The sequence below is a fragment of the Dysidea avara genome, chromosome 4, assembly GCF_963678975.1.
Source record: "Dysidea avara chromosome 4, odDysAvar1.4, whole genome shotgun sequence".
In the NCBI taxonomy this organism is placed as follows: domain Eukaryota; kingdom Metazoa; phylum Porifera; class Demospongiae; order Dictyoceratida; family Dysideidae; genus Dysidea; species Dysidea avara.
In genome coordinates this window covers 12,045,793-12,065,605 of record NC_089275.1, presented here as the reverse complement: position 1 = coordinate 12,065,605, position 19,813 = coordinate 12,045,793, and the positions used below count along the sequence as shown (strand labels likewise).

The 19,813-nt window shown below is 40.4% G+C and overlaps 2 protein-coding genes across 3 annotated transcripts in view; one reads left to right on the top strand and one right to left on the bottom strand.

The window, feature by feature from the left end:
• LOC136253559 (uncharacterized) overlaps positions 1-19,813 on the bottom strand; it is a 48,474-nt gene that overhangs the window by 3,215 nt on the left and 25,446 nt on the right. The window contains exons 5-6 of the mRNA XM_066046226.1: positions 7,244-7,364; positions 6,997-7,004 (exon numbers count right to left, since the gene is read on the bottom strand). Coding sequence (XP_065902298.1) covers positions 6,997-7,004; positions 7,244-7,364 — 129 coding nt within the window. The remainder of the gene's footprint in view (positions 1-6,996; positions 7,005-7,243; positions 7,365-19,813) is intronic.
• Positions 10,942-18,146, top strand: LOC136254149 (uncharacterized). 2 transcript variants are annotated; one of them, XM_066046827.1, is made up of 4 exons: positions 10,942-11,507; positions 11,608-11,783; positions 12,749-12,970; positions 13,020-18,146. In XM_066046827.1, exon 4 carries the CDS (start codon positions 16,603-16,605, stop codon positions 17,635-17,637), a length of 1,035 nt encoding a protein of 344 aa, XP_065902899.1. In that variant the 5' UTR covers positions 10,942-11,507; positions 11,608-11,783; positions 12,749-12,970; positions 13,020-16,602; the 3' UTR covers positions 17,638-18,146. The 2 variants fall into 2 exon arrangements, with proteins under 2 accessions (XP_065902899.1, XP_065902898.1); XM_066046826.1 differs by having other exon boundaries at positions 12,745-12,970.

Genomic DNA, 19,813 nt, shown 5'->3' with positions numbered 1-19,813 from the left:
AAGCTAAATTAAGTCTGTATTAAACTTCCATACACATAAACTTTGCTCTGAGGTGGTTTCTTCTCGGCAGTCTGAAATACAGGTATGGCAACTCTTCATATACTTCTTGAACGGTCTTCCCTTTCGGTTTTATAGACGTTTACCAACTTTAAAACAACACTGAAGACTTCTTAGGCTAGCATATCCTTCGGGTTGAAAGAGAGACATTACCCGTACTTATGTGAACGAAAATGAAGGGCAGCCACGAGGCTTTCTCTATACAATTCGTACGAGAAAACACGATAGACACACTATAAAACAGTTGAGAAGATACTTCTGTGCGTAATTTGGGGTTTAAAGTGGTTTGTTATAGTTACGCTTCCTTAGCAGTGCATAGCAATGTATTTCATGAAGTATGAAATACGCTAAATTACAGTATTTACAAATTCTAATTATCTAAGAGGTTGGTCATGCATCATAACCCTATGATGTACTACTATGTGTGACTACACAATAAAACATGGCGGCTGAATTTAGTTTCATTATTATGAAGTCCTTTGTCATATTCACAAGAAGTATGCATAATGTACAGGTACGTAGCATTTTATAAAAGCCACACAAAGTGTTGGTCAGCTGAAAGAAGGGCTTCGTAAACTGTAATTTATTGATATCAACTCACACATTAAAATACTTTATTTGATACTGAGGTGTCGGGGTTGAATGGGTTGAACTTTTCTTTTTGAGATCACGAAATGTTTGAAGACGCATTACTGGCCTCCTCTGCTTACTAACTATAAATTTAAGTGGTAAGACAAAAAAAATGGTTGCCACAATTGAACACAATGGTAAGGGTTTTTAGATTGAAGTGTCTCAGTGTTGAAAACGAATTAAGATTTTACTTGGGATCAGACTAGTAAGGTATATAACTGTGTCATGTTGGCTTTTGCAATCACCATTGGATGCTTTGAAATTGCTTGCTAGACATGTTGTTGTCATCAGATCTGGTGACACTTGGTAGCATCGTGGCCCCACAATAGACTTTTGCATGTTAGGCCATAAAACAACATTATTTGAGTAAAATGAGTAGTGTTTTCTACCTACCATATTTGTAGGGGAGGTGTCATAGCAGTCTCGGCTGCCAGCATTTGTGCAACCTTGCACAAAAGTGCAGCCAGTGCAATATCTTTATATTGCACTGTGGTCAGTGTGTTATAACTCATAACACACTTGTTGCAGTCTGGAAAACCACAACCAGTGAGTTACAGCTAAGTTATAATGTACTCGCTGTGGTCAACAGCAGTGAGTTATGGGCAGTTTGTGAGTTATGGGCACCTATGTACGATGCGGTAAAAAAATAAAGTTTACCATCTTGATTTATATGTTGAATTGGCCTTCTTGTTTGTCCACACGAAGACACACAGGGAAAACACTACACCTTGATTGATGTGCCAGTTCATGGTGAACAGACTGAGCAAAATCACATCTTCATAGTTTGTTTCAGTCATGAGTCACGATCAATAAAGTAAGTGCCTGTAATTTATTTGCCGTATTGTTGCTGTACAAATTGAGTTTATTCCTGTCCTGACTGTCTATCAAGACACACGATAGTGTGTCATGCGGCCCAAGAAACCGGCGCACCACACAGTGGGTATATTGACAGGAAGAAAGCCATTTTCACACTTTTGTATCTCGGTGATCCCTTATCCGATTGGAACCTAATTTGCTGCAGAGTTGCCTGCCAGCTAGGGGAGTCCACATTCCAAATTTGAAGGAAATCGCTCAAGCCATTTCCGAGATACGAGCAGCCAAAGTTTCGGGTTTTTTTTTTCTTCGTTTTCTTTTCTTCTTTGTCTTTTCGCACACTTGCAAAAATTGCTATAAAACGCAAACACGTACTCCGATTGCCTTGACATTTGGTACAGAGAAAGGGAGTCCAAATGCGAATCCTATTATCAAATTTGGTGCAAATCCGATGAACGGTTCAGGGTTTATGACAAATTATTCGCGTAAAACAAGATCGATTTGTTGTCACGCCTACAGGGTAAACCGCTTCATGGAATGAGCTGAAAATCGGTTTGTGGATAGATCAACTATCGTAGGAGTGCCTTTTGGTGGTTTGAAAGCAATCAAAATAAAGATTACGGAGATATGACGCGAAACCGAAGGTGTTTAACAATTGCATAATCGAGATTCGTGAATAAAAATACCAAGAATTTGCACGTCTACCAGGCAAATCGCTTAGAGCAGTGAGCTGAAAATCGGTATGTAGCTGGAATACTCATCCTAGAAAGTCCTTGCAATAGTACAGAAGAATCGGATTACAAACCACTGAGTTATGATTTGAAAGCCAACTCCGTGTAGCAAATGCGAGATCGAAATACTCTAATAGAACAGTCACACTAATAGAGCATTCAGCTTACTCCATTATAGAGTTCTATTACATTGCAAGTTATTCTGTAGGCAGTTCAGCAGCATACAGTTACTCTTATAGACAGTTCAACTGGAAGCAAGTCACCCTGTGGAGAGTTAAGCTACAAATATATCACTGTAGAGATTCAGAACATTACAAGTCACACTGAAGAGAGTTCAGCTATAAACAAGTCATTCACCCTGTAGAGAGTTCAGCTACAATTAAGTCACTCTCTACAGAATTCAGCTACACACAAGTCACTGTGGAGAGAGTTCAGCTACAAACAAATTACCCTGTAGAGAGATCAGCTACAAACAAAACACTTTGTAGAGAGTTCAGCTACAAACAAATCAACCTTTAGAGCGACCAGCAACAAACAAATCAACTTGTAGAGAGATCAGCTAGAAACAAATCAACCTGCAGAGAGATCAGCTACAAACAAATCAGCTTGTAGAGAGATCAGTTACACACAAGTCAACCTGTAGAGACATTAGCTAGAAACTAGACACGGGAGTTCAGCTACAAGCAAATCACCCTGTAGCGAGTTCAGCTAAAACAAATCAACCTACAGAGAGATCAGCTACAAACAAATCACCTTATAAATAGTTCAGCTACAAACAAATTACCCTGTAGATAGATCGGCTACAAACAAATCAACCAGCAGAGAGATCAGCTACACACAAATCAACTTGTAGAGAGATCAGCTACAAACAAATCACCCTGTAGAGAGATCAGCTAGAAACTAGACACAATGTAAGGAGTTCAGCTACAAGCAAATCACCCTGTAGCGAGTTCAGCTAAAACAAATCAACCTGCAGAGAGATCAGCTACAAACAAATCACCTTATAGATAGTCTACAAACAAATTACCCTGTAGAGAGATTGGCTACAAACAAATCAACCAGCAGAGAGATCAGCTACACACAAATCAAATTGTAGAGAGATCAGCTACAAACAAATCACTCTGTAGAGAGATCAGCTACACACAAATCAACTTGTAGAGACATCAGCTACAAACAAATCACCCTGTAGAGAGATCAGCTAGAAACTAGACACGATGTAAGGAGTTCAGCTACAAGCAAATCACCCTGTAGAGATTTCAGCTACAAACAAATCACCCTGTAGATAGATCAGCTAGAAACTAGACACAATGTAAGGAGTTCAGCTACAAGCAAATCACCCTGTAGAGAATTCAGCTAAAACAAATCAACCTGCAGAGAGATCAGCTAGAAACTAGACACAATGTAAGGAGTTCAGCTGCAAGCAAATCACCCTTTAGAGAGTTTAGCTACAAACAAATCAACCTGCAGAGAGATCACCTACAAAAAAGCACCTTGTACAGAGTTCAGTTACAAACAAACTACCCTGTAGAGAGATCAGCTAGAAGAATTCACCTTGTAGAGAGTTCAGCAACAAAGAAACCACCATGTAGAGAGTTCAGCTGCAAACAAATCACCCTGTAGAAAATTCAGTTACAAACAAATCACCCAGTAGAAAGACGAAGTTAGAGTTCAGCTACAAAGAAACCATTTTGTAAAGAGCCCAGCTGCAAACAAATCACCTGTACAGAGTTCAGCTACAAACAAATCATCCTGTAGAGAGATCAGCTAGAAGAAGTTACCTTGTAGACAGTTCAGCTACAAACAATTCACCCTGTACAGAGATCAGTTAGAAGAAGTTTCCTTGTAGAGAGTTCAGCTGCAAACAATTCACCCTGTAGAGATATCAGCTAGAAGAAGTCACCTTGTAGAGTGTTCACCATGTAGAGAGTTCTGTAATAAATATATGTATTATATATATAATTTGTACATTTACTGATAAATTCAGAAATATTTAAAGTATTTAATATATGCTTCATCTTTTCTTCTTCCTGTGGTAAAGAAAAAAAGATAGGTTTAAAAAGCCCCAAAGCCAGCCATAGGACGGCTTTGGGGTATACAAATACAAAAAGAAGTGAAATCTAATCCAAAACAGCCAAGCTGTAAAAAAAGTGTGCGGCCCTCAAAAGGTTATGGTGAAAAAATATGTGAAATCCAAGATGGCGGCCAAGAAATGGCTGTGATGGTAGGTTAATGGTAAAAATTTAATAACGACAATTCAGGTGAATTTTGTGCCACTTAGATTTCTATAACTCCAAGACTATTCATCCCAAAAGGCTGAAACTTTGGCAGTCCACTGCTTTTTTACTGCAGATAACAGAGAAGCAATAAAATGGAATTTGAGGAATTTGCAAAAATAGTCATTTTTGCTCAGCAGGTCACGTATGAAGAGTTTCCATACCAGTGCTTCAGACCGCCAAAAAGAAACCACCTCAGAGCAAAGTTTGTGTGTGTGGAAGTTTAATACAGACTTATGTAATTTTGCTTTCAATTCTTACATCCTGGCTGCTTTTTACCATTTTTAACACATGGGTGCATACGGACAAACAAACATAATGGCCATATCACTTGCAGGCACTTATAATTCCAAATGATAAGCACTGTGGGAGAAAAAGTGGTCTGGCCACACAAGACTAAAACATAGGTAGGTACACACACACACACACACACACACACACACACACACACACACACACACACGTTTTTACGAAAACAATTTCAGTAAACTAGGTGCACACCCACAACCAGCCAAAAGCCGGCTGTGAGTGTGCACCTGGTTTAAAAAGACAATACACATAATTATACTGTTGTTTTACAAGTACACAGAAAAATATGGAATTTTCAACTAGAGTAGGGACCATAACACATCGACAAAAATACTAAAACGAGCTGGAGTAGTGCACGATATTAATTCACAGTAAAACAATAAAAAGTGTTATATCCCTACTGTGCATTTCCATTATGGTATCTTGAGCACAGTAGGGATATAACACTTCTTATTGTTTTACTGTGATTTAATATCGTGCACTACTCCAACTTGTTTCAGTAATCGATGTGTTATGGTCCCCACTCTAGTTGAAAATTCCAAATTTTTCTGTGTACTTGTTTGTTAACTTTTTTTTGTAAATAATAATTATGACTGGTGAACCCACGCATACCACATCTGAAATGGCACCACATGCCCCAATTATCGTCTGAAAAGTGAAGTATCCATTCCGCTTCATTGTCAGCTATGTTCAACCCGTTACACAGCATTTCAAATCAAGAACTGTTTGAAAAGCACCTTTGCAATCCACACATACCGAAAGAAAGAAATGGTGCCGCGCACCCCAGTTATATCAATTATCGTCTGAAAAGTGAAGTATCCATTATGCTTCGTTGTCAGCTATGTTCAACCCGTTACACAGCAGTATGAATCAAGAACTGTTTGAAAAGCACCTCTGATATGAAAATAGCCACTATGACAAATACAGACAATTTCCGTTATGAAGGGAAGCCATCATGTGCTATCGCCAAATCGACACTTTTTGCTGTCAGCAAAGATGAATGGGACACAAAAGAGGATACTGGTAAGTCCATGAAGAATGCATTGTACGTACTGTGGTATTCCAAAAGGCACCTGTCGAGCCGAAGCGATGTCAAACAGTGAAAAAATCAAGCCCGTAGCCTTAGCCGTTATCAAGTTATGCTTGTCTGAAGGCATCAGTCAGTTATTTACTTACTCAGTCAGTAGAAGATTCCATTAAATAAATTATTTTTAAAATTACGTAGCAACTTATTGAAAGCGTTTCAGGTCGATCTGAAAGCTTGTTTGGGCTTAGTTTCACCTAACCAATACTGCCTGATCATCATTAGGGAAAATTGAGGTTGTTTTTGGGTGATATTATTTTGTGGGCCATGCCTACTCCTTTGTGGTCCCTACTATACACTACTATTGTAGTGTATGATTAACTACTGTAATACTATTAAATCACACAGTCACTTAAAAGAATACCTCCTATATGTAGTGGGCACAAGTGAGGGCCCTCATGCCCATGCATATATTTTAGGCAAATCACCAGTTCCGACGTTACAACTAATATATTCCACTTGGGTGACTTACCTACAAGAGTGGGAAACTGCAGGAATGCTTCATGAGTATATTTATATGGGACCATGTGAATTTTGATTGTGGATAAGAACATAAAAGCAATGACAAGGCGCTGCTGAGAGGCTGAAAGCAGATGTATCGACACCGCTTCGATTGTGGGTACACAATTAAACACTGGAAGCCCAAATGCAAGCTGAGCAAGCTCAAATGTACTATAAAGTAATTACTATACTAGTCATGAATAGACTAAAGCAGTGAATATGTTTACAGCACTATTATGGCCTAGTCGGTTAAGTGCCACGACCAGTCACTATGTGTGTATGACTCATGCCAGGTGTAAAATACACACGCCAGGTGTCAAATACACACACCAGGTGTCAAAACAGCAATATAAAGATGATTCAAGTGCACTAAAGTACTCCCTTTACTAGCCATGAATAAACTAAAGTAGTGAATATGTTTACACTAATGGCCAAATCAACTAAGCCCAGTGTCTGGACATTGCCACGTGACTAGAATGCAATCAAAATCAAAACAGCAATATAAGCTAACCTGTGACCTTCTTCACTCAGTAAAACAAAGAAATATCTTCTTCTCCAAGTCTACAACTTATCCATGCTTTGCAAAAATAAAACTCACTATTGATCCTGTGAAGTGTCACTATATTAAAGCAGAGTGGATTACACAGTTTCATCAAAGAAATTGGATGATTTCTGAGAATGCTTGGAATGCATAAACGAGAAATGGAGGTAGTATATGCAAGTTATATTATACTACCTCCATTTCTCGTTAACGCATTCCTGAGCTATCAGTGCTATTATACCACTTATATACCTTCCCTTTAAAATGTGGTATGAAAGTGATATGTATGCTGCATACAACATACCAGTACTGTACCGTACCCCAAATGTAGCGTTCACATCAATGTATCTGGTGTTTATTAATCTCTCAACAGTAACAATGTTCCCTATTCTGACTGCTTCTAGTAGTTGATCCCAATCTAATTGCTGTAGTAATAAATATATCATCATGCCAACTTAATCATACAGTATGACAGTACTGAATATTAGGGACCATGAAGGTTTGGCCAAAAACATCACCCTAAAACCAGCTTCACAATACCTCCATGGTGTTCTTGGTTAGGGTTAACCAAGCCCAAAAGTGCCTTCAGTGTATACAACCTGAAACACCTCCAAACTATTGCTAAAAAATTTTTTAAATTATAAAGTGGAATTTTCTACCTGACTGATGCAATTCAAAGGCACCGTCAGTGCCATAATTTGTGTATGGCACTGCTGCAGACTACAGCAAGTGCATTATAATTTGTGACCGGGCCTGCGAAAACAGGGCATGTGGGCACAAACTACACCCCATCACTCTACAGGTCATATCCCAGTCCTGGAACAGAACATTTGTATTCTGTAAATTGCATCATAAAGCCAATCAAATGCTTACTACGTATATGCTGAAAATAGCATTGCCCATATCATAGTAGTACAAAACGTTATGAGTGATGGAAGTTTGAAAAAGTAGGCAAAAATCATATGCCCACATGCCCTATTATCGCAGGCTCAGTCATATTTATAATGCACTGGTTGTGGTTTTGCAGATGGAAACCAGTGCATTATAAGTTATAATGCACTGACCGTAGGGCAGTATACAGATATTGTACTGGTTGCGGTTTTGTGCAGCATTGCACAAGTGCTGGCAGTGGAGACCACTACAACACCTCACCTAATAGGTGGAGAGATGCCTCACAGTTCACTCAAATTCTTTTATAGCCTAACATGTATAAGTCAATTATGAGGCCATAAAGTCACTGGGTCAAAGGTCACCAATACGTTTACCAAGCAGCCAATGACGATCAAAAAAGCCAACACGGTAACAACAACTCTATGTACGTATAAACATACTTATATGCTTACTAGTCTAATGCCATGTGAGTCTAGATTAAAATGTTCAATGATTAGTCAATAAAACTATTACGTATATTTCTCGACAATATGTTCGATTGTGGCAGCCAGTTTTTGTTTTGCCACTAGATTCGAGTTTAGCCAGTGTAGATAGTAAGGACTAGACTAGTAGTGGTTCAGTAGTTAGGTTTTATTTACTTAAACTATCTATTAGCTGCTTATTTTGCTCGAGAGAATCACAGGTGATTGAGTGAGTCACATATGCTGAGCATTACATGATTATCGAGAGACAAACAGCAAATGCAGATTAGTGCTATAGCCCATAGCATACTAGCTTTGGTCAAACACAATTATATCAGATGGCTGAGGTACTGTAGAGGGAACGTCACCGCAACATTCCCATAATCAGTGTTAGAAACCTGGCCTTTATACGAGGTGCAGCTGTCCTGTGAGACTCTTCCCACCTATTAGGTGAGTGGTACATAACAGTTATACAACATACACTCATGCTTTGCTTGTATAAATGCACTCGCCTTTGGGCCTAACAAATAAATCAATTCACTGCTACCACACTGACTGAACATTATGGATTACTTAGACTATTATAGTATACAATAATATCAAGAGTATATGATGGGAAGGGAGAGTGTCAAACTGCAGTACTTGCTGTGAAAAATGAGCCCATAAAGTCCTATGGCATCTTTCAAACAACTCGGTGATTTGTGTTGATTGGTAACTAACTATAAATGCAGTGAGCACACTTTGTATATCATACACTATGATAGTAGTGTATAGTAGGGACCACAAAGGAGTAGGCGTGGCCCACAAAATAAAATCACCCAAATACAGCCTAAATTTTCTCTGACGACGATGAGGCAGCATTGGTTGGGTAAAACTCAGTCCAAACAAGCTTTCAGATCGACCCAAAATGCTTTCAACAAGTTGCTACAGTGTTTTAAAAATAATTTAGTTCACGGAATTTTCTACTGACTGACTGATTGACTGACTGAATCACTGCCTGATGCCTTCAGACAAGCATAACTCAATAACGGCTAAGGCCACGGGCTAGATTTTTTCACTGTTCAACATTGCTTCGGCCCGACTGGTGCCTTTCGGCATACCGCAGTACGTACAATGCATTCTTCATGGACTTACCAGTGTCCTCCCTTGTGTCCCATTCATCTTTGCTGACAGTGAAAAGTGTTGATTTGGTGGTAGCACGTGATGGCTTCCCTTCATAACGGAAATCATCCGTAGTAGCTATTTTGATTGCAGAGGTGCTTTTCTAACAGTTCTTGATTCGTACTGCTGTGTAACAGGTTGAACATAGCCGACAACGAAACGTAATGGATACTTCACTTTTCAGATGATAATTAGTATAACTGAGATGTGCGGCACCATTTCTTTTGGTACGCATGGATTGCAGAGGTGCTTTTCAAACAGTTCTTGATCCGAAATGCTGTGTAACGGGTTTAACATAGCTGAAAACGAAGCGTAATGGATACTTCACTTTTCAGACAATGATTGATATAGTAGGGAGCGCGGTGCCATTTCAGATGCTGTATGTGTGGGTCCACCAGTCATAATAATTCTTTACAAAAAAAGTTAACAAACAAATACACAGAAAAATTTGGAATTTTCAACTAGAGTAGGGACCATAACACATCGATAAAAAGTACTGAAACAAGTTGGAGTAGTGTACGATATTAAATCACAGTAGAACAATAAGAAGTGTTATATCCCTACTGTGCATTTCCTAGAGTACAGTAGGGATATAACACTTCTTATTGTTTCACTGTGATTTAATATTGTGCACTACTCCAACTTGTTTCAGTACTTTTTATCGATGTGTTATGGTCCCTACTCTAGTTGAAAATTCCAAATTTTTCTGTGTACTTGTGTGAATAAGAACGATGTACTCAAGGAAAGTATGGCACATTGTACAAAGGAATTCACCGCATAAAGAGAGACACAAGCAGCTAACCTGGAAAGCAAACATCAAGGTTTTATCATGGTTGAGATTTCATCATGGTTGCCATCCTCTGCCTCAACAGTTCTACTAATGAAAGTGACATGTCTAGATGGAATTTCAGCCATTACGATTACATGCAGACCACCTGTCAAAACACTTTTAAGGTGTTAAATCTGAGCAATCAACAGCAGTCAAGTTTACAAGAAGAAACAAAGGTACGCGGGCTACTTTACAGGCTCATTATTCACAGCCTATTACGTAGTTCGACACTCTCCATCCCCATTATATACTCTTGATTCAAACTTACATAAAATTTATGCCAATAACCAGGCCTGCAAAAATATGGCATGTGGGCATACAAAATTTACCTACTTTTTAAAACTTTAATGACTCATGATTTTTTTACATAATGTCATATAATTTTGAGCACTTATAGTTAGCTACTGTATGTTACAGAATGCAAATATTCCATCCTGGTACTGAGATATGACCTGCTATGTGATGGGATGTAGTTTGTGCTCGCATGCCCTATCCAGTCACATTTAATGATAATTATGTACACTATATATTGTGATTTAGAATAATTAATCAATCAAAAGTGTGCAATAATAGTGGCAGATGCTGCTTTCGACTTGTAAAATTCCTATAGCTAGTAAGCATGAATCTACTATAAGATTGGAATACTCAAATCAGGAGCTCATCGAGTCCGTAGGACGAGGGAGCATGTAACTCCGCATACTCACAACGTAAACAGCAAAATTCAAACATGGCGGACATATCTTAACATAGTATATTCCTTATATAGTAAAAGTTGTATCGTAGGGTAAAGAATTACGTAATAATCATGCCACAAATATGCAGCGCCTGGATTAATTCGTGAAAGAGATGGCAAGGAAGGAAACGTCGAGGAAAGGGCTTAACTAACGGAGTGAAATAGTGACAAGATGTTTTGGAGACTGTTAGGAAACATTCTTGCTTACCGTGTAATGTAAGTGGGCCGGCTATCAGTCCATGGCGGCAGCACAGAGTATCTGCAGTAAATACTGAAGGAATCGAGTTTCATCGCTCACTGCTGGAGCAAGAAGACTACAGTATTGTGGATTTAGCGAGCATGCGCGGTATGTGTTTATCCTTATAAGGTTACTGTTTAAATTACTATTAATAAATTGCGACGCCATGTTTGAATTTCGCCGTTTACGGAGTTACATGCTCCCTCGTCCTACGGACTCGATGAGCTCCTGCTCAAATACAGCAGTAATATACCGGTGAGTAACTTTTATACTGGGTTTGGTGATCACTCTATTAAAACAATTTAACTTTTATTCATAAAAGAGGAAGTACACATAAAAGTTTTCATAATTACAGGAAGTTTTACAATGTCTAATAACAAAGAAAGAAAAGCCATCACCCTTCACAAGCACTACAACTTTGATGAATACTATGTGCAGTGCCATAAGGAAAGAAGGTGTTGGTGTTAGAGCATATAGATAATGGTCTCAGCACAATGAAACAATCAAGTCCTGATAAAGCAAGACATTAAGGTGCTCTAGTGTGCATAGCAACTATTTATTATATAAGGAAGAGGAATTGCTACAAAATTCATAAAACAATAAATGATTACTAGAGTAAATTGACAAGGATTGTGATTATTTCAGGTAAACCCGCAACTTCCTTTTTTGCCTTTGCATACATTACAAAAGGCAAAGTCTATAGAGTTTACAGACACAATTATTGCATGTCTTCCTAGTCATGGTATTCTCACATTCTCACTCTTCCATTCTGCGTGATGTTCAAGATACGTCTTAGATCATGAATCCAGTTAGATTAATAATTTCAAGAAAGCATACAGGGGCACACCGACGTATACTCTGTATTTCTAATTAGAGCCTAGTCATACCTTTTGTGAGTATTGCTGCCCAACATTCTAATCTATATTCCCTTACTCAGGATACTTTATAGCTCAAACATTTATTCGTTAAAATACCAGGATACATTATACAATAGCTCAAGTATTAATTCGTTAAACTTACCATTTAAATTAATGTTTACATATTGTGTGTCAATATTAAGTTTGCCATTAACCTACAGGTATAGCTACCATCACAGCCATTTCTTGGCTGCCACCTGTGATCCACAACTTTTTCACCCTGGCCTTTTCAAAGGTGCACCCTTTTCACAGTTTATAATTAGACATCACTTCTTTTTGTAATTGCAAGCCCCAGCCTTGGGGCTCCCTTTTTATTTGCCTTTGTCGTTACTACAGGAAGAAGAGAAAGAACTTTTAATTTGTAAGGTCTTTTAACTATTTAAATGTTTGTTACAATTTTGCAACTGTGCACTATTGTCATGTAGCTAAACTCTCTGCAGAGTAACTTAAACCACTGTCGAGAATGACTGACTTCACTCTATTCATAGCTAAACTTAATGTTCATGTATTAGGTTAGGTTTACTTTAGTTATTCATTATTGTGGTTGTACACGTGATCCTTTGTGTGTGCATTAGTTAGAATTCTCTCTCCTGCCTCGTGTGTGCAACGACAAGAGTAGAGTGGCTTTCATCGAACATCCCACCTAATAGAACCTGGTAACTGTGACGACCGGTATTGGAACTATTCACACATACGTTGCATTGGTGCTGTGACCAGTTGGGATCGCTAGCCTTACTCTCTATTGTAACCCGCCATTGAAAAGTCTGGTACTGTGGCAAAAGGATAACAGTACACAGTAAGGCAAGCGATTTTCCCTCTTGATACTGCTGTTCTTATTCGTTTATTACAGTTAGCGACCTTCGATGGAAGTTTCACACCTGCGAGCATCGAGAAGGGCTCACCACGCTCACCTCACACAAGTGTTTGGAAAGATTGCTCCCATATTATACAGTGATGACGCTCCTAATGAGAGAGACACCACAACTCTCCTAATGTTGTTGGAGCAGATTGAGGCTAAGAGAGCTACCTTGGCAGACATGGATACTAGGATCCAAGCAACAATAGAGGATGCTGATGCACTGGAAACGGAGATACTAGATACAGAGGAAATTATGTACAATTTCGCAGAGAAGATTGCACTAATCAAAGCAGTGTTGGCAAGACCTAAGCCACTTAATGTCCAGGCTCCACCTTTTCAACCACAGACTAGAAATGTACAAACTCAGCCTTCAACATCAGTGATCCAACCTACAATCAGTGAACAAGTCCAATCATCTGGTGAAGATACTACTGTGAGCAGTACTTCACAAGATCAGTCACTGGGTAGTGATAACACTGAACAGACCGAAGAAACTCAAGCTCAGGGGTATGATCTGAGTTTTATGGGGCATTACTGGTTCCTATGATACTAGGGAAACTTCCAACTGATGTGAGGAAAAATATGGCTAAGGAACACAGCCATCTAGAGTGGACACTTGACCAGCTAAGACAGAGTATTGTGAAGGTTATCAGAGTCCTTGAAGCTGGTGCCTTTCTTCCACCGTCCCAATCTGAAGATCATCACTGCTGCACCGCATCTTTTCTCACAGGAGCCACGAGCAGATCTGAAACAAGGAAACCACTGAAGTGTGTATTTTGTAAAGGTTCACATCCAGCTTACCAGTGTGATGCCATCCCAGACCCATCTAAATGTATGGACATTGTCAAATGTGAGAAATTGTGTTTTAATTGTCTCGGTCACCACAGAGTAAGTCAGTGTCAGTCAAAGGGCAACTGTAAACATTGCAAGGAGTGACACCATACTAGTTTATGTCGAGGAACACACAACCCACAGATTTCAACCACTGATAGCTCAACAACCCACAGGCCATCTTCAACCAGTCAAGAACAGCCACCAACTCCTCCCACTCAAACTGCACAGAATCTAATTAAAACACCCTCAACCAGCTAAGGTATGCCTTCTGAAGACAGTGGTTGCCACAGTGAGAGCGAACAACCATTCTACACCAGTAAATATTTTGTTAGATGAGGAAGCACAACACTCATTCATTACAGAAAGTCTAGCTGATTGTTTACACCTTAACTCCAAGAGAAGAGAATGTGTTGCCATTGCCGCATTTGTAGCATCAGAGGCCTCCAACCAGACCCTTCCAGTTGCTACAATCCACTTAGAGACTATACTGAGGGCACTGAGATACCAATATCTGTCCTCATCACTCAGGGAATTGCTCAGCCACTCCGTAATCTTCCTTTCACTTATGTGAAGTAGCTGCTGTATTTGAAGGACCTCCGTCTGAACCATGCAATGCCAGACAATGATAAGATCAACATTTCCATGCTCATTGGAGCTGACACCTATTGGTCCATTGTATAAGAAACTGTGATTCGAGGACCAGGTCCCACTGCTGTTTAATCCAAACTTGGATATTTACTTTCAGGTCCACTGTATAATTACACCACCTCTATGACATCTAGTGTGTTTCACCTTAGTTCTGTATCACTGTACGACTCACCAAATGTTATGCCTAGTGGAGATGTATGGGAAACTGACCTTGTGCAAAACAAACAATCATCTACCTTTCTGCAGGAGTATCTACGTGACTCAGTAACACGTCAGAGTGATGGAACTTACCTAGTGAAGTTTCCGTGGAAACCCAATCATCCTGTGGTACCTACCAACAAAACTACTTGTGAACGACAAGTACGGTCACTGGCTCACAAACTGAACACTACACCCGACATGCTTAAGGTATACAATGGAATAATAGAGGAACAGCTGAGACGTGGTTTCATTGATAAGGTACCTGACTCAGAATTGAATAAGCCACGCCACTACATACCACACCATGGAGTACACAAAGATTCAGCAACAACTGCTCTCAGGATAGTATACGACTGCAGCAGCCGTGAAGCTAAGCATTTGGCCAGTCTCAATGACTGTTTAGAAACAGGACCTCCATTTTTCCAACAACTCCCTACTATCCTTATCCGTTTCCGTGGTCACAAGTTTGGCTGATATTGAAAAGGAATTTCTACACGTCCAACTACATCACAAAGATCGCAATTTCACACGTTTCCTCAGGCCATGCTGTCCTAGTGATCCTGAGAGCTCCCTTCAAACCTATCGCTTTAGAGTTGTCCTGTTTGGATCAGCCAGCTCTCCATTTACAGTATGCTGCACGCTGCCCTCCACTGCCATTTAACACAGTGTAGTTCCACCGTATCCATGCAAGGATCTTCTCCAGAATCTGTATCTGTAGACAACATTCTATCAGGGTGTCCCACTGAAGAGGAGACTGTAGCATACTATACTGAAGCTAGAACAGCACTATCTGAGGTTAACTTCAACTTACGGAGCTGGGCATCTAAAAGCAAACAGTTATGTAGCATAGCAGAGAAGGATCAAGTTGCAGATAGTTGTGAACAGATCAACACTCTCGGACTAGTGTGGAACACAACCAATGATAATTTGTCACTTGCTCAGAAGTTTTTGTCTCTTGATCAGTCTTCGACCACAAAACATGAAGTGTTGCAGCAGTCCTTCAGAGTTTTTGATCCACTGGGTTTCACATCCCCAGTTACAATTAGTGCTAAGTTACTGCTACAACAGCTATGGCAGAAGAAGTTATCATGGCACGTTCCACTCCCATTGGAGTATCAACAGCAATGGCAGACCCTCCTTCATGATCTTCAACATCTGCACACTGTTTCAATACCTAGATGTTACTGGAAGAATGGAATGAGTACAGATGCTCCAGTTGAGCTGCATATATTTTGTGATGCTAGTACCAAGGCCTACGGCGCAGTGTCATACTTCCGTCAAGGGAACACAACAGTCTTTGTGATCGCTAGGAACAGGGTAGCTCCACTGAAGCAGCAAATTTTACTCAGACTTGAGCTAATGGGTGCCACTATCGCGGCACAGATGTTTACCATGATCACCTCCTCAATTCAATGCCAGATTGATTTGACCCACATGTGGTGTGATAGCCAAATTGTGCTTCAAATCGTGTGTCAACAATCACCAAAGTCTGTCCTTTTCAGTGGTGAGGTTACTGCCCATCTGCAGACAATCCTGCAGACTTGTTAACTAGGGGCATTCCACTTTCATCTCTACAACATCTGTGTTGTGGATACATGGACCAGAGTGGATTGTATCTGAGGAATTAAGGCCAACGTGGAATCCTACTGACATACTACATGTCCAACTTACTGAAGCAGAAATTGAGGTGTTATCATCTGACCCAGTTGAGGAATCCCGTGAAGTGAACAGGTGTTCTACAGTGGCAGACATCATTGACATAGAGAGGTACAGTACATTATCTAAACTGTTGTATGTGACCGCATATGTGCTAAGACTCATTGAATGTGTTAAATCACATGGATCCAAGCCCACAGGGCCAATTACAGCCAGTGAACTAAGTAAGGCACAGATGTTATGGATTCAAAGCTGCCAGCATTCAACATACTTGAAGGAAATCTCATCCCTGCAGAAAAACCAGACATCCAGTAGGCGCCTCCCACTTGTCAGAAAGCTACAACTGCTTTTAGACTCTTCCAACTTTCTTCGATATGGTGGGAGGATACATAATGCTCCACTTAACAACAACACCAAGTTCCCCACTCTCCTCCCTGCCACTCATAGATTCACTTCACTAACTGTGTATACTATTCACACCACTCAACTACATGGAGGCACACTCAGTACTGTAACTGCTCTGAGACAACATTACTGGATCCCAGCAGCACAGAGAGTAGTGGCAAAGTTACTGCGAAAGTGTGTGATCTGCCGCAGAGTTGCTGGAAAACCATTCCCTACCCCTGACCCTCCACCATTACCACTAGCCAGAGTCCAGGATAGACCTCCCTTCAGTGTGACCGGAGTTGACTTTACAGGAGCATTGTATGTGAAGAATGAAAGAGCAGCTGGTGAGTATAAGGTATATATCTGTCTGTTCACTTGCACCAGCACCTGGGAAATTTATCTTAAAGTAGTAACTGACCTCACAGAAGTGACATTTCTACAAGCTTTCCGAAGGTTTGCTGCCCGGAAGTCACTGCCCCGTCTGGTTATATCAGACAATGCGTCAACGTACACATCAGCAGCCAAGGAATTGAATGAACTGTTCCAGTCACCTACACTGAAGTCTGCGTTAATGCACAAGGGTACGATGTGGAGGTTCATCCCCAAGAGAGCCCCATGGTATGGGGGCTTTTGGGAGACGCTAGTTGGGATGGTGAAGATGTCTCTGAAGAAGACCTTAGGCCGAGCCTTCATTACTCTGACTGTTTTACAAACCACCTTTGTTGAAGTAGAGGCAGTGCTTTATGATCAACCACTGACCTATCTTTCATCTACCACAGAAGACACAGAGCGACTTACACCTTCACACCTGTTATGTGGATGCTGGATTGTTCCTCTACCACACCCAGATGTGGATGATGAAGAGATAGCTGATCCAGATTAGCACTCTGCTGATCAATTGAGAAGTAAGGTAGACCGACAAGGCTTGTTGTTACAACACTTTCAATCATGCTGGAGGAAGGAGTATTTGACATCACTGCGAGAAGTACACCACACAACAGGCACTACAGAGCAGGCAGTCAAGATAGGTGATGTGGTTCAAATACACAATGACACACCCAGGGCCCAGTGGAAACTTGGAGTGATTGAAGAACTTGTAAAAGGAAATGATGATTTTATTAGATCAGTTACTGTACGTACAGCAAGTGGGCGCACCAATTGTTCAATCGCACATCTCTACCCATTAGAAGTGGAACATCCTTCAACAAGTGTGGAGTCTCCCCATCAGGAACCTGTAGTAATCAGAATCCTTAGCTAAGTTGTACTGTGTACTTTGATTTGTTTTTATACTTAGCTAAGTAATTAACACATGTATTAGCAGCTTTTCTTATGGTTATGTTAATTGTATGTAATAGAGTAAACACACTATTTATGGACTTGTATTGCACCTTGTACTTGGTAAACGTGCTATTCAAGGTTTCTTTTTATAGTATAAATATATGTGACCGGGCCTGCGAAAACAGGGCATGTGGGCACAAACTACATCCCATTGCTCTACAGGTCATATCTCTGTACTGGAAAAGTATATTTCCATTCTGTAACTTGCATCATGATGCCACTTAAATGCTTACTAAGAGGTGACAATTTCAATGCCATAGCATAATGGTACAAAACACTATGAGTGATGAAAATGTGAAAAAGTAGGCAAAAATCATGTGCCCACATGCCCTATTATCGCAGGCCCGGTCACATATTGTCTTGTACCATGTATTTACTGTTGTGTAGTCTAAGATACAAATGTTATCCTTAAGCATGCAATTATTACCGGGCAGATACGACAGTGGCGACGAGGATATAACTATGGCACCACTGCAGCGTTTTCCAGTTCACAAGAAACATGGACAGTGTACGTCGAGCGTCTCGAACAGTACTTTGCAGCCAACAAGATAGAGGATGCAGACCAACAGAGAGCAATACTCCTCAGTGTCTGTGGACCAGCTACCTACCGGCTCATTCGCAATCTGGTGTCCCCTAAGAAGCCAATGGAGCTCAAAATCGAGGATCTCATCACTATAGTACAGAAGCATCATGATCCTAAGCCGTCAATGATTGTGCAGAGATTCCGATTCAATTGCCGTAATTGTCGTACAGGAGAATCAGTCACAGTTTATGTTGCAGAGCTACGCCAGCTTGCAGAACACTGTCAGTATGCCACTACCCTCAACAATATGTTATGAGATCGTCTAGTTTGCGGAGTAGAGGATTCCAGAATCCAGTGCCGACTTCTAGCAGAACCAGAACTCACCTTTGACAAGGCTTTCGAGATAGCTATGGCATCTGAATCTGCAGAAAAGAATGTGAAAGACTTACAGTCCCCTGTCCCTGTTAACAAGCTGAAGACTCATGGTACACAGAATCCATGCTACCGATGTGGAGAGAAACACAAGGCAGCTGATTGTCGTTTAAGACTGCGGAATGCGCAAATGCAGAAAGAAAGAACACATTGTTCGTGTGTGCAAAAGTAAACCCGTACCAAAAGGACAGCCCCGCTCACAACAGAAAGATGGTACTGTTACGTGACAGGATTCGGCGTGGCACGAAGGATACACACTAACATCCACAGTAGACAAACTCAGTGGTTTACTCTTAATCCAGCCCCCTCCACGCATGCACACCATACCATAACACTCCCCCCCCTACAAAACTACCCCTACACACAACAAAGGTATACACACACACATGTGGGTATAAAAATTAAAGTTGTCTAAAAATTACATGATAAAAGACCTAAATACACCAGCAAGGTATGGAAAAGGTTAATAACTAAGTGAAATGCACAAGTCAATCAGTCACCGGTATTTGTGATGCTTATGTCAGGGTGGTGACCATGAATAAGACCTCCTTCAAGAGTATCTGTGATCTCGTCCTCCTCTGTCATAACAATTCCGATCATGAATACGGCAGTCATATTGATCATAACCACGTATGCTATTCTTGTCCTTGTGTCCTCTAGACCATTCCACAACTATCCTAGTACCCATGATCTCTCTGCCATTCTCCAGATGTATTGCATCCTCAGCATCTCTTCTGTTTTCAAACTCAACAAAACCATAAGCTAG

Coding starts and splice junctions, on each gene's coding strand:
- LOC136254149 (XM_066046827.1), top strand. CDS start 16,603: ATGTTATGGATTCAAAGCTGCCAGCATTCAACATACTTGAAGGAAATC.